The sequence below is a fragment of the Citrus sinensis genome, chromosome 2 (genome assembly GCF_022201045.2).
Source record: "Citrus sinensis cultivar Valencia sweet orange chromosome 2, DVS_A1.0, whole genome shotgun sequence".
NCBI lineage: Eukaryota > Viridiplantae > Streptophyta > Magnoliopsida > Sapindales > Rutaceae > Citrus > Citrus sinensis.
The window spans coordinates 26,277,005-26,301,848 of NC_068557.1; the positions used below are offsets into that span (position 1 = coordinate 26,277,005).

General features: G+C 34.7%; 3 protein-coding genes across 3 annotated transcripts; 2 read left to right on the plus strand and 1 right to left on the minus strand.

Moving 5' to 3' along the window:
* The first annotated feature begins 970 nt into the window (after positions 1-970).
* LOC102613610 (uncharacterized) lies at positions 971-3,025 on the plus strand. Its single transcript, XM_006468529.4, has 3 exons — positions 971-1,139; positions 1,272-1,409; positions 2,778-3,025. Exons 1-3 carry the CDS (start codon positions 1,049-1,051, stop codon positions 2,792-2,794), a joined length of 246 nt encoding a protein of 81 aa, XP_006468592.1. The 5' UTR covers positions 971-1,048; the 3' UTR covers positions 2,795-3,025.
* Positions 3,026-3,407: 382 nt separating this feature from the next.
* Positions 3,408-8,237, minus strand: LOC102629727 (LRR receptor-like serine/threonine-protein kinase GSO1). The gene is made up of 2 exons (XM_006468591.4): positions 4,093-8,237; positions 3,408-4,009 (listed from the first exon to the last, which is right to left on the minus strand). The coding sequence occupies exons 1-2, from the start codon at positions 7,475-7,477 to the stop codon at positions 3,639-3,641; spliced, it is 3,756 nt and encodes a 1,251-aa protein (XP_006468654.2). The 5' UTR covers positions 7,478-8,237; the 3' UTR covers positions 3,408-3,638.
* Positions 8,238-18,279: 10,042 nt separating this feature from the next.
* On the plus strand, positions 18,280-19,867 carry LOC102629434 (peroxidase 7). Its single transcript, XM_025094945.2, has 3 exons — positions 18,280-18,654; positions 18,758-19,100; positions 19,200-19,867. Exons 1-3 carry the CDS (start codon positions 18,319-18,321, stop codon positions 19,610-19,612), a joined length of 1,092 nt encoding a protein of 363 aa, XP_024950713.2. The 5' UTR covers positions 18,280-18,318; the 3' UTR covers positions 19,613-19,867.
* Positions 19,868-24,844: the final 4,977 nt, after the last annotated feature.

Here is a 24,844-nt window from a genome sequence, read left to right on the forward strand (position 1 = left end):
ATTGTAACGAAAATTTTCGAAAAAAATTTGAATTATTTTATTCTTAGATGATCGAATCAATTTTTGTTTTAAATTTAATAAGATGAACTGTGGGTGCGTTGACTGTCGACTGACCGAGTCAGAAGAATGCATTGCTAGTCCTCCGGAGCCATATACAACGGTAAAAAATGACATAAATAACACGATGAGGGACTTAAATGTTACATTTTGAAGTATTATGGATTCAAATATTAAATTTAATAATTTAGGGACCAAAAGATAATATCCCTAAAAAGAGCGGAGGAATTTTGGTGCGAAAGACGTTATGATTGAACCGTTGAGAAACGGTGGGTCCATAAATAAGAGTTAGAGCACGAAAGTTAACAATAAATTAAAAAAAAAAAAAGATTGATTTTTATCCAAAGAGAAGAGCGTGGGACTTGGATATGCACCTCTGTACATACTATATATGTCATGTGCATTTTTAATGACTGCTTTGAATTGACTTATTTCAAAGCTGTTTAATTGGGTTGCCATGTCCGCATTTTGGCCTTGATTTTTATGCATGAATGATAAAACTCATTTTTTTCTAATATAGGGTTCTTCCTCCACTCTCATTCTCCTCTACTCAGTTTATTAAATGGGCTCTTTGATAATACTGTGGGCCCACAAGAACAATATTGTTTTTACAAAATTTCATATTAAGTTTTTAAGTAAATTAATGAGTATATACATTGTCAAAGAAAACAGTCAATTTTGGTTGGTTCAAATGCTATTATCTGGGTGATGTTAGTTATATTATTATTATTAATTTTTTTTTTTTTTAAGTGAGGGGGTTGAAATCCACTACCACTCCTACCAGACACAATAGTAAGTTGACTGGATCCTGAGGGCGGCCCATCTGGAAAATTTACGGGCTTCTTGTTTTTAGCTCGGGCTCGAACCTGCTCGGCCCGACAAGCCCGTTTTACAACCATGTTAATCGCAAGTCACAGGCACACTCGCTCAACTCGACAAGAGGAAGAAAAAGTGGAAAATTGGAAAAAAGAAAATAAAGGAACAGAAAGAAATGGCGTGGAGTGCAACGATGATCGGAGCATTGCTGGGATTGGGAACCCAGATGTATTCCAATGCACTTCGAAAGCTCCCATATATGAGGCGTATGCTTTTCTTCTTTCTCTTTTAATTTTTCTGTGTATTTTTTTTTTTATAATTGGTTAGATTAAACCCTGACTTCAATTTTCTGTCTGTTTGTTTGTTTGTTTAATTGGGATTAATTTAAATGAGTGCAGATCCCTGGGAACATCTTTTGGGCATGGGATTGGGGGCGGTGTTTGTTAACCAGTTGGTCAAATGGGATGCTCAGCTACAGCAAGACCTTGACAAAATGCTTGAAAAGGCCAAGGCTGCCAACGAGCGCCGTTATTTCGGTATTGTTATTATTATTATTATTCTTTCTTTACTTCTAATTCTGTTGATTATCTTGGAATTATTGAATCGTTAAATGCTCTGATGCTATGTCAATACTCGTGCCATATTTTATTGAAGCTGTAATTAGCTTGATGTCAAAACAATTTGATCTTTTGATTCTTTGGCTGACATATTAAATGTTTGAGAATTTTTTTTTGTGAATGGTCAAATAGCAATTCTTTACAACATTATTGTTATTTGTCGAATACAAATATATGAGATTAGGACCAAAAATTGGAATACGGTTGTGGTTGTGGTTGTGGTTGCATTCAAAAGTTAAGTTCAAGATTTAGCCCATGAGTTTTGGTTGTAGGAAGGTGCGGCCATAATTGAGCTGGGATATCCGTCCTGATATGTAACACATGATTTTGGACTGTGGAAATAATTAGTGACTGTAAGTGGCAACCTTTTTTAAGAGTGTAATTTTAGTCTAATTCCCATAAAATATTGGGCCATTTAGCTTCGTGTAAACAAAGAGATGCAAGATGCTGGAATCACCCGAAGGCAGCAGCAGGCCAAAAAGGCTTATTCCACAAATGACTGATGTTTTCCTCTTCATTCTTGTACATCTGAGAGAGAATGTATATTTGGTTTTCAACTTTGAATTAGACCACAAGTGTGGAGATTTCCATTTGATATTGTCCTATCTGGTATTTGTACTTTTCTTGGACCTTTGTCTTCCATACCATATGAGAGAGCGAGAGGAGGTGCATAAGAAGTTTGAAAGTAGGTAAAAATAATCTGTTATACCAAAATAGTAGGTCTAGGTAAAGACCTTGGCAAGATTAACTGGGTTTGTTCAGGTTGGCAAGTGGCCCAATTGGAAAACCAGAATGCTCTGTGGTCTGATTTACCAGCTTGTGTTGGCCGATCATAGTGTGATAACTATTGCTTGCATGTCAGCTTGTGCTGCCTGTTTATGTATGTTCACTTGTGCCTGCAGTTTATCACAAAAATTACAGCTTGATGCTGTTTGAAAGATTGTAAGTTTTTACTGCATTTTTGGTTCATTTCATGGCTTTGTTTTGCAAATATGAACAAGTTCCTTAAATTGCCATTGGAGCAATATATATATCTTTCTAATTTTAGTTTCATAAGGCACTACTCATGAGAGTCATAGCTATGTTGAACCTCTGTCACTCTGTCCACTTTAAAAAATTTCTTGTGAGGTGACTCATTATCTGCGTTAGGTTACCATAGTTCAGCTAAATGAAAATGATGATGACAGTTCATGTTCTGTTACTGATTACCTCACATCATTTTTATTATGGTAGAAAAAATGCACCCACCAGAATTTTGTCTTTAACTTCTTTTTTGTCCATTTGCAGATGAAGATGATGAGTAGTGGTGGTCTGCGGGGGATTGTGGCATCTCCAAAGAAGGTTTCTTTTTCCAAAATATGTTGCCTTCAATTTGATAATTACGACTGGCATGATAAGCTTGTTTTTTGTTCTCTTTGTAAGGAAGTAATTTTTAAGTTTGCTGAACATAAGCTCTGTGCTGTTTTTGTTGGAACCGGCTGATGCCATACATTCCATAATAATTTGAAGCAATTGGGGAATTTCTTTGTCTGTAACATCATGTTTAGTTCTCTCTGCCCATGCGCCCCCCCCTCTTTTTTGTTAAAAAATAACTTTGTGCAGATTTAATGAAAATTCATGATGAACGTTTAAAAGGTAGGTGTATGCAAAGTTGATTTAGACCTGGAATCTTGGTAAGTGTAGGACTTAAAGTGCCGCTGCATTGTATTTCTTTAATAAGCTAGACATCTATTAAGTCGGCTCAATATTGAGATGAATCAGATGGTCCCTTTTATCCAGTTTGCCAAATTGTTTGAAGCATTTGCCAATATGGTCACAATCAAGATTATGAATAAAATTGCATGAAGCTGCCTGGTAGTATTTCGTCTATCCGAAGCTTTGTGGCTGTAAAAGGGGCATGGCATCCTACTAGCATAATTGCGAGCTTCAATTGGGATTCTATTTTTTAATGGACCATGGATTATGGGAAGCAGTATTGTGAACAGAGACATATAAAAGATGAAATTATTAAAATACAGGTGAACAATCATCAATACTGAAAAATGGAAGTTATTTTCCGAAAATCCACTGAACAAAAGACCGCTCTAACCAGTAGTACCCTGCATCTTGATATTAAACGTCAATGCTCTGACAATATAATTACATCAGTCATGCATAAGGATCTATATGAAGCTTGTCGAAATCCACAATCCTGTTGTTAAATACATTCAGGAGGAGATCACAAACTTGCCGTGATGAGGGTCTCTCTTGGGGGCTGGTTTTTGTGCACTGCAGTGCTATTTCAAGCACTTGATATGCTGCACATTCTTCTCCAGGTAAGAGTGGTTTCATTTGATCATCAAGTAACTCCTCTCGAGCAGAGCCTGACATCTCCATATGCATCTCAACCCATCTCACCATATCCATTTCCACCCCAAATGTTGCATCAGTTGGCATTTTTCCACTAACAAGCTCCATCAGCACAATCCCCATGCTGTAAACATCGCACTTCTCTGTTGCCTTGAGTGAATAAGCATACTCTGAAAGCAGACTGAAATGTTAGATAAGAGCAGTATGACATGATAAAATCAGTACTAAAATTCAAAGCAGACAGTTTTATTACCTGGAGCAATGTAACCATAAGAACCGGCAAACCACGTATTTGATTCTGTGTTCGAGTTGTAATCTTCAACAAGAGCTTTTGCTAACCCGAAATCCCCCAGATGCGCCTCCATGTTGGAATCAAGCAATATATTGCTTGATTTGATGTCTCTGTGAAGGATCTTGGGTACACAATCATGGTGGAGATATTCCACACCCTGAGCCAATCCCACTGCTATTTTTAACCTTGCCTCCCAATCAAGGCTCTTCCTCATCTTGATATTTACAGGCTGTTTGTGCAGCCAGTCCCACACGCTTCCATTCTCCATGTACTCGTATATCAACAAATTTGAACCTGCTCCTTTATTGCAACAATGCCCCATCAATTTGACTAGATGCCGGTGCCTTATCCTCCCTAGTGTCTTAACTTCTCTGGTGAAGCTTTTATTCAACAGATGATCATCTTTGCAAGAAATTTTCTTCACTGCAACCGTTGCTCCATTGGCAAGTTCAGCTTTGTAAACTGTTCCAGATCCTCCGGAGCCAATAATGAACTCGTCACTAAGATTGTTTGTGGCTCCCATGATATCTTCCCATCTAAAATCTCGCTTTGCAGCAGCCTGGAAGAGCAGCCTTCGCTGTGCTTGGGAGGAACTGGACGAGGAAGTGTAGTTCACTTGACTGCTCTTTCTGAGAAATTCACGCTTGCGTTTGACAAAGAGGGTGACTACAGCTATCAACAGAGCAATTGCAGATAAAGTTGAAATTACTGAGATTGCCACCACTAATGATACACTTATTGTGGACTGATGTTGGTTGGAAACAAGGCCATTGCAATGATCAAGAGGGCTACCACAGAGATGCAAATTACCTTCAAATGCCTCAGCTGGCCAGTGAGAGAACTGCTTGCTTAATTTGCCTTGAAGATCGTTATAAGATAGATTAAGTTTGCCCAAACTACTCATCTCACCAAGTTGTGAAGGGAGCTCTCCAACAAGTTGATTGTGAGAAAGATTGAGCACTTCAAGCTTAGCCAGAGTCCCCATAGAAGGAGGGATTTGGCCAGTGAAATTATTGTGGCTCAGATCTAAAATGCTTTGGAGATTCTGCAGTTGTCCAATCTCTAAAGGTATTACACCATTCAAGCTGTTATTTGACAGCCGAAGCTCATACAGCTTGCTTAGCCTGCCAATAGCAGGAGGGATGGGCCCGGATAGTAGATTACCACTGAGGGTTAAGACATTAAGTGATGCAAGATTGCCAACTTCATTTGGAAGACTTCCATTAAGCATATTGCCATCAAGAGAAAGCACAATCAACTTGGAGCAATTGAATAGTTCTCTAGGAAGAAACCCAACAAATTGATTGAAGGAAAGCTTAAGCTCGCCCAACTGAGGCAAAGTTCCGAGCCATGACGGAACTGCTCCCGAAAGAAGATTATTGTTGAGATCAATATGGCTCAGTTTCTTGCACATTAAAAGCTGAGTTGGTATTGGTCCAGTTAGTGAATTTCCAGAGAGGTCTAACAGCGACAATTCACGGATTTTTCCAAAAGTCCATGGGATTTTCCCAATGAATTTATTGTTTCCTAATCTTAGTCTCTCAAGAGAAGGTGAATTTCCCAACTGGGGAGGAATCTCATGATCAAATTCATTGTTTGTCACATCGAAAGAAAGAAAAGAATGCGAGCTACACAACGTGGCAATGCGACCATTCAATCTATTCTTCGAAAAATTAATTCTGGTAAGGTTTCTAAGATTAATCAGTGAACCAGGAAGGTTACCTTCAAGAGAATTGTTGTAAAGCATGAGCTGCTCTAGAGCTTGCAAGAATCCGAAACTGGCTGGAACCCCACCAGAAAGTTTATTGTCCGCCAAATCCAATATGATTAGTTGATGACAGTTACCCAGACTGGCGGGAATTTGACCAACAAGTTCATTTTGCCTCAAGTGAAGAAAATTCAAATCTTTTAGCCTCCCAATAGATGTGGGAATCTCCCCAGTGAAGCTGTTGCCAAAGAAATCAATCCATTTCAAGCTGGAACAATTGCCAACCTCTGAAGGGATCTGTCCAGATAAATGATTGTCATAGAGATAAAGAAGCTCAAGCTTCACAAGCATTCCAATTTCTCTAGGCAAACTGCCCTGGAAATTGTTATGATACAGAGCCAGTTCTTGTAGATTGCTGAGATTGGCTACAAATGGAGAAATTGAACCCACCAAGCTATTGTTGTGAAGATAGAGATGAGTCAATGCAACAAGCTGGAAAAGCTCAACGGGGATTGTTCCATTGAGTGTGTTGTTGGACAAATCAAGCTGCTTTAGTGACTGACACTGGCTCAACTCAACAGGTATTTCACCAGAAAGTTGAATTTCTGCTAGAATCAAGTGCTCCAAACTGGTAGCATTGGTACAAATTCTTCTGGGAATTGAACCTGAAATATTGTTGTTTGATAAAACCAAAAAGACAAGCTGACCCATGTTTCCAAATTCCTCAGGAATTCCTCCAGTGAGCCTGTTCATAGACAAATCAAGACTCTGAAGATTACCCATCTTAGCAAAAGACCTTGGGATTGCACCCTCAAGCCTATTCCCCATCAAGTTCAAGTAGCCGAGTTGACTGAGTTCACCGAGTTCACTAGGAATCTCCCCGGAGAGACTGTTGTTTCCCAGGTTAAGAAGCTGGAGGTTCTGAAGACGACCCAACGCAGCAGGAATTGATCCGTTGAGATTGTTTTCAGCTGCGGTGAAAATAGACAGGCTCGAACAATTTCCTAACTCAGCAGGAATCGGTCCCTGGAGTTGATTTTGCTGCAATATTAACTCCTCGAGTTGACTCAACTGGCCGAACTGTGGCGGTATGGGACCCGAGAGGCTGCATGACGCTAAACCAAGAGTGCCCAAGTTGACAAGGTTACCGAACGAAGTAGGAATAGAACCACTGAGCCAATTGTCACCAATTCTCATAACTCGGAGGCTGGTGAGTGATCCGAGCTGAGTTGGGATTGTACCCGCGAGTTGGTTAGAGAAAAGGAGCAGAGATTCCAATGAAGAAAGGTTTGAGAGAGCAGTTGGGATGGGACCTGTGAGGCTGTTAGAAGAAAGATCAAGGTGGATTAGGCTTTGCAAACGACCGAGCGAAGGAGATATTGACCCGGCGAGTGACAAGCCAGAGAGATTGAGACTCACGACACGAGCTGAGCTCGACCCGCATGTAATTCCCCTCCAAGTACACAAATTTTGGTTGCTTTGATTCCAAGCATGCAGCACATTTTCTGGGTCAGCAGTGAAGGACTTTTTAATCTCCAAAAGAACTGATAGCTCTTCATCTTTGCAAAGCACAAACCCAGGTGAAAAACAGAGCAAAAGAAGCAAAAGACCTAATAAAACTTGCTTGAACATGACCATATTGATTGAAAGAAGAAAACAAGCTCTCTCTCTCTCTCAACTGATCAATGGCTTTGAAGAAGAAGAAGAAGATGGAGAAAGCTTAATTATATTGCTAGTTAAGGGGTTTGTTGCATGCTGGGATACTGCATGGATTGGAGAGCTGAGTTTTGGTCAAGCCGCAGCAGGCATTAATAAAGACAGCTGAGAAGACTCGTGGTTTGAGCAAAATACAAGACAGAGAAATGAAGGAATGCCGCATCTGCATGGGGGTTGTGAACAAGTGAACTGTACAGGCATGCAAGAAATTGACTTGTATGTAGTTTGCAGCAGAGGGTGGCCTTAAAATTTGTGACAAAGAGTAGAAGGGGATAAGAGAGATTATAAATAAGAGCACACGCTATGTGTCAGCAGCTAACTTCAACGAAAGCCATAAATGGCAACCGCTTAGATTCAACTGTTTTATTCAGATACAGAGCTGTAGCCAACACTCTTAAATGCTGCAGCTTGCAGTGACGGGTAGATTGAGAATTAGGTCAAAATGGGTCAGAGGAACAACATTAATTTGAAACCAAAATCAAAATTTGACCAAAATGTATCAAACATATGATATGAAATGAATAGAGATGGGGTATGGTATGGGGTTTTTACATGTCATTGGGGAAGATACAGTGGTTGGGGTTTGATAGCTGACTGCTTCTGCTTGTGGGTTTGCTTGTTACTAGTGTGTTAGCTCAGTATTACTTAAACCCCTAACATATGCGAAAGTGAGCGGTTGAATTTCTATTTGCATACAAAAATTATTTATAGAAGCCAACGTCTCCATTTTGGTTTTCAAAATGGTAAAAAGATGAGAAATATAATTAATTTGTTTGAGATATATCCAACTTTAATTAAGTGATTCTTCTGAAGCATTTACAAAGTCAAACAAGTCCCCACAAACTCTTGACATTCCCCACGTACGTACGCATGCAACAAACTTCCAAAGCTCAACTTACTCCAAAGCATCATCCATCATAATAGTCTTGTTTAATTAATCTAAAGCTTGAATATAATCAACTTTCTTGAATATATATATTACCATTAATAATTGCTCTTACTTAATTGTTCTTATTGGTTTGAGCTACCAAATCCCGATGTCCTTTTGTGACCTTCCGTTTATATTTAAATCCCATGCAAATGGCAATGCAATATACCCTACAGCCTCTCCAAATACACTAATTAATGCGTTTGTGCTTGGCCTATCAATTATCTCATTCCATAAAATATATATATATATATATATATACAGGTCTTTTCTAGTGCGGGCGTCTTTAATTTTTTTTTTTCATTCAGATACATTTTTAAACCTTACAATTTAATATAATCATATCTTAATATTATTAAACTATAACATTAAAAATAACTTTATCAAGTGTCATGGCTTAATTGTGTGTTCACATTGAAAAAATAAAGAGAGCACCCTCATCTATCTATCTATATATATATATATATATAGAGAGAGAGAGAGAGAGGGAGGGAGAGAGATATATATATATATATATTCCAGTCCAAAATTTTAATATACGGGAAAACTTTAAAACTGTAAGCCTTAAACAAAATTAAAACTGCGGGATTTAAAATAGTTAGTTTTTAACTCTTTAAAACTACATGATTTTATAATTTATTCAATAACTACCGCTCTTAAACCGCACAGTTTTAAAATGTGTCCGCCTTAAAAAAAATACGGACGTTCGTACTTGAGAATGATATATATATATATATATATAAGTAATTGTTTATGGTTTCTTATCTGTTTCTTTGCAAATAAATCAAACCTACTTCAGGAAACGAAAGAGATTAATAAGTTGTTTTACTTTCTCTAATTAGTCCCCTTCAGGTGCACCAACAGCTTTATATAATATTATTATTTTTTAAAACGTACGAAATATACGTCTTTCGATCTTTTTCATGATTTACTTGCATTGATATAAAATTAGATTGCAGGCCCCATAAAGTTAGAATTATTGCATGCACGAATTGACGAATAAGAGAAGTTAAATAGTTATATAATCTCATGAAATGGTTTGATTTGTAATTTAATTATAATTTACACTTGAAAACGACCTCAATATTGGACGTACAGACAAAATTCTACGCTTGAAGACTTGGAAGTTCAAGCCATGCATTAAATTTAACAGCAAGGACACTTGGGTCAAAACTAATCGTCTTACGTAAAAAGAAAATTGATTATCAAGAACAAATTAACAACAAGATAATATTAAGAAGTACAAAATTAAGTTACATAAACTACGTTTATGCCAACAACGATTGACTCACCTTTGTCTGACTTATAGTACGTTTCTTTGTTCATGTGTCTTCCTTTATACACACACACACACACACACATATATATATGTATGTATGTATGTATGTATGTATGTATGTATAATGCTAGTATTTGGTGTTTGGAAGTGTTTCTTTCTTTTCTTTTCTTTTCTTTTCTTTTTTTTGTAATAAAATTACTTTTATAAAACTACTTAAGTACTTATCTCCCTACCTAATAATAATGACCTTGATTGAAATTTGAAAATTTGTGATATGTGTATTGTAATATAATAACTGAAATAATCGCACTTCAGTATTATTTTCAATCTAAAGAGTATTTCATGAAAAGGAAAAAAAAAGTTGTTAATTAGTTGAAAATTTAATGTCAAAATCACTCTAAAGTAGATATTAATTCTTGCATTAACCTAACAAAAATATCTCGAAATTAGGAACAACGTTATGTGTTATTTAGGCATCGAAGACAAGAAAGACGATTTAGATGTCGAACAGCGTTTAATTACATTTTACCAGTATTAAAAATTCTCTCTAACCCACCTACATCTATTAAATAAATTAAAAAAAAAAGGGAAAAATGTATTAGCTCTTGTGCCTTAGCTTCATGATAAATCTGAGACACGCATCACTTTGCCTACATATAAAAGGACACGCATGTAGATAAAAGGTTCTTATCCCGTGACCAATTAAATATAATTCGTGTATACATGCCAATATGGCGCTATCGATTGATAATCAAACAATATTATCCCATCACGCTATACAATAATATTAAGTTGACAAAATTATTCAGACAATGATTTGGCTACATTAATAATATTAGTTTCTAATGATGTAGAGATCAATCATACATATGCCATGTCGCAATATTCGAATCAAGTAATTATTTATTCCTTAGAAAATTAAAATATGCTGATACACGTTCAAAATAATGTTAGAAAATAAGTAGCCCAATTCTCAGTGTATATGTATCTTCCAAATTTCTACCTTCAATTTTGATTTATAAGAGATTTGGTTCATTGCAAAGTTAAAAGATATATCAAGTGAATAAATAGCTTCATCATCGACTTATTATTATGTACAATGTACTGTTCTCGAACCACACATCATCTCATACAAGAATTTCAAACGAAATGTGAATAACTTGACCAAATCAAAATCTAATTGTCATGTGAAAGAGATACATTCGAGTTGCTATTGACGGCCACAGTATTGAAGCCTTTTGAGTTCATCCCTTTCAAATTTGTTCGTCGTCTTTCTTTTTATACCATACCAGCTATTACCAACCAAAACAAGATTACATGTATTCAACTTGTTCGGAAGTGATGACTTTCATGCATGCGTATCCCGTTTTGTAATTCACATGCATATAAAAAACTTGCTTTTGCTTCTACAGGAAAAAAATTAACGAGGATATTTCCCAATTTCGATAATGGAATCTGGGTCGGTTGAAAAATGACCAGGGAAAAGAGTTGTTGGACAATATATCAGAGACGAAATCAACCATCTATGTAAGCATGCAAATTTACAAGATTTGAACGAACAACTCTGACAAGATAGCATGTGTAACCAACAATCTTTTGAAAACTATTCTCTTTCGCAACTTTCATCACTAACCATAATTTCTAAGGCGGTGGGGATATTTTCACACTACTATTTTTGTAAGTTCACCCATTTCTAGAAAATAATCACAATGAATTCACAATATTTTCAAAAAAAAAATTAATAAAAATTTTATGCAGTTAATCAATTAAATCATTCTATTAATTTTTTTTTCTTAAGTTTCTTTCACCATCTTTGATCATAAACTTTAATATGAATTTTACTATTTTATCATTATAATATAAAAAAACGACCAAATTGCCCCAATAGACATGAGGTACCATGTCTGATAATTTCGGTATTTAATCACGTGACTTATTATCTAACACTTTTAAATGAAATATAATTATTGTTTCCACTACCTTTACATGTAAATGACATAAACTTGAGAGCTCAATAATTTACTTGGGTATTGTGCCATAAAGACGTTATGTTAGTTTAATTAAAGTTTAATAATTATACTAATAAAGTAGTATCAGAAAGAAACAATGAATTTGGTAAAAAAATTAGAAAAATATTTAAGTTAAAGTAAATTCTTGGTAGTTTTATATTATAAGAATAAAATAGTCAATTTAAACTTATGCCAAAAACAATCTTTATAATCAAATATAATAAAAAATCTAACTAAAAAAAAGTAAATTACGATAGATTTAATTAATTATTCTCCAAAGTTCATTTTTATTTGAAATTTTTTAAAAATAATGTGTACTTTTGTAATTATTTTTTGAAAATGGGGTGGATTTACAAAAACTATAGGGTAGAGATATCATCACCCTTTCTAATGGTACGTAATTGTTCATTTAGTCCTTCTAGTTTGAGCTAATTACTCAGTTATAAAAAAACAATCGTTACAATTATACCTTCTGGATCAAAATTTTTAAGAGTTAAATAATTTATTTATATGATATAACTTAAAATTCATGCAGCGGTTGCTGAATTGAAAATGAAAACCAGCATTGGAACGAAAAAGAGATTCAATAGCATTTTATGAAGGAAGATACTGACAAGATCCTGCAGATTCAGCTTATGAGAACTCCACGAAAAGATCAGTATTTTGTTAAGAGTGGATATGAACTTGCACTAAAATTAAAATTTTCAGATAACCCTCGTAGTTCAGACAGCTCTCAAAATCAATGGAGTATTATATAGTCTAGTGAGTTACCAAAAAAGTTAAGATTTTCATGTTGAGAGCTGTCAGAAACCTCCTGCCAACAACTGCTAATATTTGAAAAGGGAAAATTATGCATAATTCTCTTTGTTAGAGATGTGGTTTGAGAAATGAAGATGTTTTTCATGCTCTGGTAGAATGCAAAGCTGCTCAAAAAGTGTGGAAGTTTATTAGTTTTGCAAATGATGTTAAGATACTGGACCCCCGATATATGATGGGTGTGCTACAAGAAATGCTGAGGAAAAAGTGGCCAAAGGAGTTAGAGTCGATAGTTGCTTTGTGTTGGTCTATTTGGTACCTAAGGAATGTTTTTCATCTTTGAGAACAAGAAAGAAGATTTACAAATATTAGTTGCAAGAGCTGAAGTAATTCTGAAATCTTATAGAAGAATCAAAGTGCAGCTTGTTAAATCTCCCCAAACCTAGCAAGTGAACAGGCATCAGACTTGAAACCCAACCTTCTAGTTGGTTCAAAGTTAGCGTTGATGCAGCAGTGAAGATGAAGGATAGAATGGCAAAGCTGGGAGTGGCAATAGGAGACTCAAATGGAAATGTAATGGCAACTATAGTTCAAATATCAGTGTTCCAAAATAATATTGCTAATTTGGCAGCTGAAGCTGTGAGACTGGGTATCAAGACTGCTTGGAATTCAGGTTGCTCTTTAATGATCATTGAATCTGATTTGAAGAAAGTAGTGTACTTAATTTTGAACATGAAAGACAGCTTGACAGAAATCTTTTGGACAATTTCAACTATTCATTATAGTCTCCAGAGCTTGGATCAGTCAACAATTCACCATATACTAAGAGAATATAATGCTATTGTCCACTCTTTAACTAAGAAAGCTTTAGAATTTGAAAATCCTGTAGTTTGGATGGAATCATTCCTACCTCCATTCACGTTGTTATTTTTCAATTTCAATCAAGTAAAGTTGTATTTTGGTATCTATAAAAAAAAGAAAAAGAAGAAAGGAAAAAGCTATTTACCCCGAATCTGCGCCCCGAAATCAATACGCACCGTTTACTTTTTTCTCTCCACACGTGTTGCTTCATTTTACCTCCACTTTCCACTTCCTTGCTTTCACTTTCCATTTCTCTAGTTAGGCCCGTAAAGCAATCTGTAAAGCAAGGTAAACATTTTGCTTTCACTTTCCATTTCTCTTTCCAGTTAGCAGCACTCTTTTTCTCCAGGCAGATTCGTCACTTTCCATTTCTCTTTCTAGTTAGCAGCACTCTTTTTCTTCAGGCAGATTCGTTTGTTAAGTCAGGAGGATTTCATTCCATTTTTGGTTTCAAATCCACTCAACCACGCCACTTGCGTCTCAATTCAATCTCTTTTTCCCCCCCCCCTTCCCTCAACTCTTGATCGATGGTTCGTTCTCTTGCTCTCGTTCAATTTTCGTTATTGTATTTGATGCATGTATCATCATCTGATGGGTGGTTTTTATGTTGGCTTCTTGTGGTAGCGGTAGCTTTATTTATTTAATTATTTTTGGTTAATTGAATTAGTTATCGAGTCGGATACTGTGGGTGTGATTGCTATAAGATTTTGTAAATTACAAAAATTAAATTGGACAGATTTTACATATTTCGCTTTGCTATCTTCGGAAAAGAATTTTATTGTTAGTTGCAAGGCTTCTGTACTTGATTCCTTTGGTTTGGATTTCGATGTTTTGAATGATGAATATCGGTTGTGCTTTGCTGCTATTGTGCTTAGATCCTTAATTATCTGTGTTATGCCTATTTTGGTCATTTCTTCTGGGGAGGTGGTGTTCTGTTTCTTCAGGGGTGAAACAGAGGGTTGCTTGGTGTTTGGTTATGAACATAGTGATTTTTTGTTTGACTTACTCTTGCTTCTTCTATTTTTTAATAATTTTTTACCAGTTAAAAATGTTTAGACTGGTATGTTTGTGATGTATGCTTGAATTGATTGGCTTTTTTGAGTTTGATTAAAATGCTAAATAAATGGTGGAAGCAAGAAATTGAAAATTTGATGATAATTTATTATTATTGTAGGAACTTGATGTAGTTATATTTGAATGGACGAATATTGCTTCAGTATATGAATCATTATGGGTAACAGATACCATGCTTGTTTAACAACCTGGGCAACCAATCTCGAGAGAGCTTTTCTCATGTTTCTATTTTATTTTCCTCCAACCCTGGGAATTGGACACTTTGACACCCTGGGAATTTAATTTCTGTTTTATTTGTGTGTAACTGGTGTTGTAATTGTTGTATGTTCTGATTTATTTTCGATTTATTTTCTGTTTCGTAGTTTCGGAAATCAATTAACCATAATGTCAACTAGCACAAGTGAAATTCGAAACTCACAGCAGCTATTTAACGGATGCGGTAATTACATGGAGTTATTAACGTCACGTACAACAAAGAATCCAAATCGTAAATTTTGGCTTTGTAAAAGATGTAATAATTTTCAATGGGCTGAATATCGTAAACCAAGCGAAGAGAAAATTGATGTTAGTGGAGGAGGTTAGAAAATTAGCATTAGAGATTGAGTGTTTGTCCGTTAAATTCCAATTATTGTATGATAACGATCTTCGAAGGAGACAGACACCAAAATATGATTACATTAAAATACTTGTAATTGTTGTGATATGTTATCTATTCAAGTGTTATTTTTAAGTTGTATTATTTTGTACTATGTATTAATTTGCAATTGATTAATTGATTAGTTGATGTCAATTGTTTCTTTATCCTATAGCGATTTCTAGTTTTGTGAATTTCCAAGAAATTTCCTTCGTGTTTTCACTTGTTTATTTTGGAACTAGCTAAGAAATTTATTGACATAATGTACATGCGGAACTTGAACACAACATTCTTGCATGGCAAAATCTTCATACTTGAAATCGTGATATTCAAGAAAGCAAAAAAAATATCACATTTTGGCTTCATTTATTCATGCTTTCATGGTCTTTTCAACTGATTCTGAAATAGAACAAAAGAAGAAAAATGGTCAATTTAAAATGCTGTAGAATAAATGAGTCTTTGTCCAGCACAACTAAATGTAGAAACAATAAATACTTATGAGTTTTGTAATGTAGAGTTTTTCACTTTGTAAAGCAATGAACTCCTCTTTCTCTTTCAGATCTTCCCGAAAGCAAAGTAAATAGCAAAGAAGGAAATAACAAAGAAGGAAGGAAATAGCAAAGCAAATTAAAATAAGCAGACCACAGCTGGACACAACAAATTTTCTAGTTAGGCCCACACATTGACTGAAGAAACACGTGAAGAAACAGCTTTGCTTTTGCTTTTTCTTTCCCCAACTTTTTTCTTTCCTTTATATAAAGCAAGATAATGGACACGTGATTAACTCAGAGCAAACGGTGCGTTTTGATTTCGGGGTGTAAATTCGGGGTAAATAGCAGCACTCAAAAAGAAAGGAAAGATGTTTCTTTTGGATTTTATTTTGACAAGATAATCGGAAAACTCACTTTGTCTAATCTTTCATTTCACAATCCAATTTTGTGGACGAGATCCAACGAATCATAATTCATTTGATATCTTCTGTTGTTTAAGCCCAATCCAAAACATGACTAATGCCGATCAAAATATATGCAGTGGGCCGCCTCATCTTTTTTTTTTTTTTTTTTTTTTTGAGTTTGAATATGGGCACTGCCCCTTTATAGATCTTTTAAAACTCCTTTCTTCGTATATTTACACTTTTAAAAATTTCAACATCGGTACATCCCATATAATTTGTAATAAGTCTCGTCTTGACAGTTCATCTCTTTGTTCTTTCTTTAACCCCACTTCAATATGTTCGCTATGGTGAAATAAGATTCCCGAGAGTTACCTATAAAATCCGAAATTTAGTTGATATTTTTCTCTAAACTTATATTCAATGTCGTGGTCGACAAATTTACATATGTAGAATATTTACGATTGCGTTTCTTTTATTTTCGTCCTTTTGCTTCGTTCTTTTAGTATGTATTATGAATTCATTCATGTTTACTGATGATGATAAAAAAAAAAAAAAAAGCGCAATAAATTAAAATGATAAAAAAAGGGAGCTTTCATTTAAGGAATATGTAAACTTTTTGTTTACTTCTTGTAATTATTAACTTCATATTGGCTTCTTCTTCTATTACTAAAGTGGCCTCCTTCCTAGAATTTGTCTATTGGCCGCTGATGGATTTGTTTGGTCGGAAGATGTCGGATGCCAAATGTGATCAGGATTATTTTGTGGTGGTGATGGTAAAAAGTTAATGGGTTTATTGAAAATGAAGCCTTTTTTTTTTTTTTTTTTAAGAAAATATACCTTTCATCCATTTAAATCAGAAAATAAATACATAAGTTCAACTGGATACTATCCTAGCTATACATTAGGCTCTAATTTGTCTAGAGCTAGTTTATCTATCAAATGAGCTAAGGAATTACAAGCTTGCTATATATGCCGAATCTTAACATTTGTCAATCTATTCATAATCTGTTGAATCTCAAAAATCACCCAAAAAATTTATTTTCTGCTTGCTGCCTTTTATATTAAGGCATAAATCAGCTGTCTCTTGTGAATCGGTTTCCACTATCACTGAGTTGTGACCAATGGACTCTGCAGCTTCTATTCCCCAAAGGGCTGCTTCAGCCTCTGTAAACGAAACTTCACCAGTGAAAGTTGATCTCTTCATTCCAGCTGCTACAAAATTCCATCTGAGTTTCAAAGTACAATCCCCAGCCCAACAATCTGTTGTTCTGCTCTCATTGCTGCATCTACATTGATTTTGATCCATCCTTCTGGTGGGGACTCCATTCACTAGATTTGGTGCTACCGATGTGGACTTTGCCGTATGAGAGACATTTTAGTTCTTTTGTTATGACTCCACAATGGCTTTTACTTTAGTCACTGATAGTTGGGAATTTTCACTCTTATTTTCAAAAAACTGAAGATTCCTTGCATAACTAGATGTCCAACATAATGCACCTACCATTTCTATTAATACAAGAAAAATTAGCAACGGGTTTTAAAAGATTCGGAGGGGGTGCCAATAGTAGCACTCATTTTATTTTTTAATTTGAACCCGGTCTTTTAGTCAAATGAGTTGTTTGTTTAATTTGGTTGGCCCATAAGTCACCATACATTTGATATCCCCAAAAATATTTTTTCGATTTTTTTAAAACATTTAAAATTTTAAAAACTAATAATATCATTAACAAACTAATTAATGGGCCACATAGTGAGACAAATCTCATGACACTTTCTCATCTCATAGTGAGACAAATCTCATGATACTTTCTCATCTCAATTGTTACTAGCATAAATTACATTACACACATTTTGTTACCAAACTTTAATTAAGCAGTTTTATTTTATAAGACCATCACAGTTAAGCTATCCATCTTAAAACATACTCGGTCAAATGCTATGTCTCCGCTTTAAAATTTAAAACAAAAACTGGATAAAATTTGCTAAAAAGAACTAATCTTAATAATTGGCTTGGAATTGGGCATCCATTTTGACCAACCTTAGAAATTTAAAATCATATACTTCCTTTATTATAATTAGAAAATAAAGCAAAACTATTATTGTCAACTCTTCTTACAATATTAATACATGCTAGCATGTCATCTTTGTCTCTGTGGGAGTGCGTCTCACGTATTTCTTTTCCCAGTTATAATAATATGGGTTCTTTTTTCACCGCATGCTAATGCTATATATACAAGTCGAAACAAATTTTGAAAGCTCATAAAAAACACATGCTTCTCTTGGTTCAGAGCTAATTCTTATATAGCAGAAACAAGAACAACAAAGCCATGAATTACTCCTCTTCTATTTCTTTCTTCTTCTTCATCATTCTTCTTGTTCAGTTGATTTCAATCTCATCAGCAGCCTACAATGAGCAAGATCAAAATAAAAAATCCCCGTTGGATGTTGACCTCCCAGTTGGTGATATCGGTTTAGACGACAGTTTTGCATCGTCAGAGATGTTGCATTCCGACGAATGGCCATCCTCCTCTTACTATCATCGGAGGTGTCCAAATAAAAACGTTGAAAAAATCATCAATAAAAAGGTTAAAGAATGGGTTGACAAGGATTACAAAATTGCTCCCAGCCTTCTAAGGTTGCACTACCACGACTGCGCAGTTAGGGTAAGAAAATAGTATCTCTTTTTTTTTTTCTTTTATTAAAACGTTAAGTAATTTTTAAAATAACATACTAAAAAACAATGTGTCATTTTAACTAATAATGCAGGGATGTGATGGTTCAATTCTTTTGAACAACGACGGAAGCGAAAGAAGGGCTAATGTAAGCAAAACACTGAGAGGGTTCGAGGTGATCGATGATATCAAGGCGGAGCTGGAGAAGGAATGCCCGAAAACCGTCTCCTGTGCCGACATTCTGGCAGCGGCCGCCAGGGACGCCACCGTGCTTCTTGGTGGTGAATACTGGGACGTTCCCTTAGGAAGGAAAGACGGGCGAGTGTCTATTGGCAAGGAAGCTGACATTGTGCCAATGGGTCACGACAATGTTACCACCCTGCTCGAGTTTTTCCAATCTATGGGATTAGAAGTGTCCGATTTGGTTATTCTCTCAGGTAATTCCAAAGATATATATATATATTTTAAGTTCACGAGAGTTCAGAAATTATGAATTTATTACTTAAGTGTTAATGTGTATATTTTTCTCTCTCCAGGGGCACATACAATCGGTAGGACATCATGTGCACAAGTTCAAGACAGGATTTACAATTACAAAGGGACAGGGAAACCGGATCCCTCCATTAATGAAAAATACCTCAACTTCTTGCAAAGAAGATGCAGATGGGCATCAGAAGATGCTGAATTGGATGCTGAAAGTCCCTGGAAATTTGACAACATGTACTATAAAAATCTTCAAAACGGCTTGGGGCTGCTACCAACAGATCAACTCTTGCTCTCTGATAAAAGGACTGAACCCATTGCTAAAGCGTTGGCTAGCATGCCATCCTTCCTCTACGGCCAAATATTCGGGGCCTCCATGAAAAAATTTGGCAAAGTTAATGTTTTATCAGGAGATGAAGGAGAAATCCGCACCAATTGCAATTTTGTCAATTCTCATAGCTATTAATTAGTTTGTTTTCCCAAGCTTCAAACATTAATGTGTTCATTTTATTGATCTTTTCTTTTTTTTTTTCTTTTTGCCTGATTTTCAGCTTTTATTGCAATTATTAATACTGCTGAGGATTTTGACTTTTATCATTCCACAGTTATTTTATTTCTTGTTGTGGAACTGTATGTATTTAAACCTTTCGTGTTGAGATGGAAATGTTAAATATGAGAAGATTTGTGGTGCTCCTAAAGCATTGTGTTGAGATAAAAGTGTTCAATATGACAAGATATTTGGTGATGTTAAATTGTTACTTCTTATTTATTCAATACTTGTCATGTAAGTACACATATTATCATAATTAGTTGAAGTATACCAACAAGCGCGTAGATCAATTGGCATAAGGTTGTTCTATCTTAACCAAGGTCCTCGGTTCGAGGCTTGGGAATGCAGCTACGTTAAATACTTATTGGGAGAGCTTTGTCACCCTAATGGTCTTACCCGGCTCGAATCTAGATTAGTCGAGGCCTAATATGGTCTTTGGCTACCAAATGGGTCCTACCCGGCTCGAATCTGGATTAGTCGAGGCCCAATGTGGTCTTCGGATACCAAATGGTTTAATACACCGAAAAAAAAAATGAGTTGAAGTATATATGTTGCAAGGACTGAATGGAAATGATAAGAAGCACCCAAGATTTTCCCGTTAAATATACACTAGATGTTGTTATTCGCTGATAAAATTATTATTAATTAAATGAAAAGCCTTTCATTAACAAAAGATAACAAAATTCATTAATTTATTTGTGCCTGGCATGAAGCGAATTCTTTTCATTCAGCTTTGTACAGTATGTTTGTGCTTTTGGCATGAAAACAAAGTTTATTTTGACTGCTTCTACTTGTAAATATCGTGGAAGCCAAAGTTCTATTTGAATTTTATATTGGATGTTTGTGCTTCGAGCATCAAAACAGACGAAATTTTATTATATTTATTTACTTTTGACTGCTTGTAAATGTTTCATCTGTTTCTCAATGTCTTTGTGGGCTAACCCTTGGTTCTCCTCCTAGGAGACTGTAGGTTGCTTCTCCCTATCCAATATCCAGCACTTTCATATCTCTTCCACACAAATACAACCACACTCAGTTAGTTTCATGCTGCCTACCTCCTTATTCATTCAATAAAAAATTTTCAATATACCTCCAAAAAGATGATTAAAAAAAAAAAATCAACCCACCTCCCGTTTATTCTTATCTTCTGAACTAAAATGAGACTTTCACATTTTTAAGAAGTAAATTAAATATTATCATTTTATTTAAAAGATGAATTGAAATTTACTCTTCTAAATTATTATTATTACTTTTTAGAAAACTGAAATATACAAATTATTATATTATTTAAAAATTACTCGAAAATTTAGATGTAGATATTCATGAAAGTATGCTAGAATTGCGTATATCTAAAATTGTTATACACCACTTGTAACCTAAAATCTGACATAAACTTCCAACTGACTTAAGATACTTGTAATTAGATGATATGGATAGTAGTCAAATCTTTATTTTTATGTAATATCACCGCCATAAGAACAGGACACTGATAAAGCCATCCACCTCAAAAACATTGCAAAAGTAGTCCACCACTGACACCTCTTGCTTTCCCCTCAAGGCCTTAACTCTCTGTCTCTCTCTCTCTCATTTGAATAAACCTAGCTAAAAATTTACCCTCTTCATTGAAAACATAAAATATACTTCCTCTACAAGCACCTTTTTTTTTTTTGGCCCCTCTTTTGAACTCTCGGAACTTAATTTCTTCCTTGGCACCTGCATGTTGATCATTACTTAACCAAAATCTTGGATGATTTAATTTATATTGAGATCTCTTGCTTTTGCATGGCTAGTGCTGCAATGTCCCCTTATATCACAACCATGACCCTCTTCTTGTTTCTTCTTCTATTAATCCAAGCCAGTGCAGCTGCTGACAAGGAGTCTCACACCGCAAGTAATCTTCCTCGTTATTATTCACTCAACACAAAAAATGGAGAAGAACCTGTGCATTTGAAGAGATCAAACAACATGGATTTTGCCACAAGAAAACACAAGACGGCTAATTCAAACACAAACACAGTCCATCAAATTCCTCCGGTGGCGGCTGAGAAGAGTGAGAGGTTTCGAGCTCGAAGATCGCCCTTAGAGCCTGGAGGCCAATTAGAAAAGATCTTCAATGACAGTGCCCATGAAGTTCCAAGTGGTCCAAATCCCATTTCAAATAGGTAATTTAATTAAGTTTATATCTATATATATGAGTTGTTCATCTTTTTAGTTTGTGTTTGTTTTATCTTCTTATAAATATTTTACACAGAGAGCTAGCTTACGTGTTAGTCACCTTTATATATATCTTTGAATTTTCTTCTACTACATCAATGTAATATCACTACAGTTCATTTTTATGATTATTTTTTGAAAGAGATAGAACCCAGCTGGTAAGCGAGCTACTAAGTACCAACCAATCATTCAACCATGAGGATGTATGTACATGAGATTTAGATTCTAGTCATTATCTTTCTTTGCCTTCTTTTGATGATTTTTCATAATTATGCCACATTCCTTCCCAGCAGCTGCAGCTAGCTAGTGATACTGTCATATATTATTATTATTATTATTATTATTATTTAGTAGTTAACGCTCTTGTTGTCGGCCTCCATAAATATATATTTATATTGAATGAGGACCACCTATTTAATTTTCTAAAAGTGCTTATCAAAATCACGAGATTATTCATTATCAATTACATCCCAAAGACAGAAGATTAGCATGGTTACTAGTTAAATGGAAGAAACCCTTAGTTTTTTTAATTTATCAGTTCTTGAAGGCAACATATCCAAAAAGAAATAAAGAAACATATAAAAAAAAAATAGATAGAAGTGCTAGCATAATTTACATTTTCAGTATGTCTAATGTTGTTGAGATCGGTTTCGTTCACAAATCGGGTAAACTATAACACATTCGATCTTTGTTGAACAATCATGCAGCCAGGGTCATGTCTTGTATACATTTTGATCGGCAACTTTTAAAATGAATGTACATCATAGCACATTCGAGATGATGCCCTAGACTTTCTTTTCTTGAATGAGAAAATGGAACCATAAAATTAGAGTGTTAAGCTGCAAGGGGGTTTTTGTGATTCAATTAAAAAAAAAAAAAAAGCATCCCAAATTTAATAAAAATTTCCGAAAATTTTCTACCACGATCCTTTAAATCTCATAGCCAAAAAAAACAAAAAAAAAATGGTGAGAGAGAGAGAGAAACACAATGATGCAAAAATGTATGTGGGTTTGGGCCTTTTGTTGAAGACGAGACTGAATTGTAATTATGAAAGTAAAAGGAGGAGGCCCAAGACTCCATTGTTTTTCGCGTAAAGTCACGAGGACCTAGCATCCAAAGCAATGGTGATTGGTGAATGGTCACTTTCCTTCTGCCCTTGTTTTCCAAATTAACCCTTGTTTTCTTATGGTAACTTACATTTCTGTCCCCACTGTTTTCTTCTTTTAAAAGCTGAATCACTATAAAAAGTGTCCTCTATGTCCTCTTCTGCCTTCTCCTGTGTTTTATCCCCTTGTTTGGTACCATTCTTTGTTGGTTAATGTGTGGAATTACCTATGCAATTTCAAAAAGCTTCCGGATATAATTTGGGATGGGTAACTTTCATGCTCAAATAAGACTAAACTTCTACATTTTTTTTTCTTAACTTTATTTTAAAAATTCATTGATATTCAATAATTGGTCAGATTCCTTACATTAGTTAAACTTATTATAATTGCAACCTAAATATGTAGGTACAAGTGAGTTGAATCTACTCTTAAATATTTTGGAAGAAAATATTGTTCCACTCGTATAAATAAGAGACTCTGACTTATAACCTAATGTATACTTTTCTTTTGTATTAGTATTAAACTTAAAACTTGAAACTTGACATGCACATTTACGAATTCATAATACAAAATCTTGAAACAAGTAATGCTTTGACATTGGTGGCATCTTGTCTCCATTAATTTTTGCATGTAACAAAGACAGGATATTTGTGTAGGAATTTATTCCATTACTTTTTAATCATTCTAATAACTTTGCAAAAAGCAAGTTTAAGTCAAGAAAAAGACCACTACATATTAACGCTAAAATTTTTTGTCTCTATTTCTCTCGCAAATAGTTTACATATCAATTTTGTCTGGGACTAGAAGAGGAGGTGAAGATGACTTGCTTTTGGCAATCAAAGCATCATTCTGTCTACCTTTATCACTTTTGATTTGGAGTGCTTTATGTTTATCACTTATATTAAACTTTTGTATCAATTACTCAACCATGCACCAAACCTAAACCTCCCCCAACAGACCAATGTACACGTTCAAAACTGAAAGATTAACCACAATTATATTTAAGTGAAACCTTAAAAAAAAGGATATTATACAATTAAATATTGAGTAAATATTCATTTATTCCCTATCTTTTAAGGTATACAATAAAATATTAATGCACGATTGTAAAGTTGGTGTTATAAATAACAAGTCTACTAAATAAAATTATAAATTTAACATGTGAGGTTAGAAGTCTAATAGTAAGAAATTTGTAAGTATAAAATCATACATGGTGGAACTATGTAGAAAGACAAAATTGTAATGCTTATTTACATAGAGGGCAGTACTATGGAAAAATTGAACTACTCAATAAAAAAATTCATTTATTTTCATATTAATTTTTATAAAAAAATTATTTCAGTGGGAATAAATTTATAAAAAAAAATTTGATATTAGAATCAATTTTATAAATTATTAATTTTTATTATAATTTTATCTCTAATAAATTAAATTTTTAGATCCGTCCTGGTTACGCTTGTATGAACAAACAATACCATGAGTCTATGACATAACAACTCACTTTTCAAATAAATCACCTATCATCGGTAGAGTGTAGTCACTGAGAAAGCGAGAGAACTGATCGTCTCCTTTGATGAAAGTGATCAACGAGTTTCTTTAATAAAGCTTTTTCCTTTACAAAAAGTGGAGCCCTTGGTGACCACTGACCAATATCCTTTTGTGCATGGATAGAAAAGAAAACTAATCACTGTGAGTTGATTAGACCACATTAACAGGTTGATTAGACAATATTAACAAACACTTGCCATGCAGTATGCTAAAAGCTGAAATTAAAATTGAAAGTATGAGAGTACTATGTAATGTACTAATGTGTGTGTAGCATGCAGTA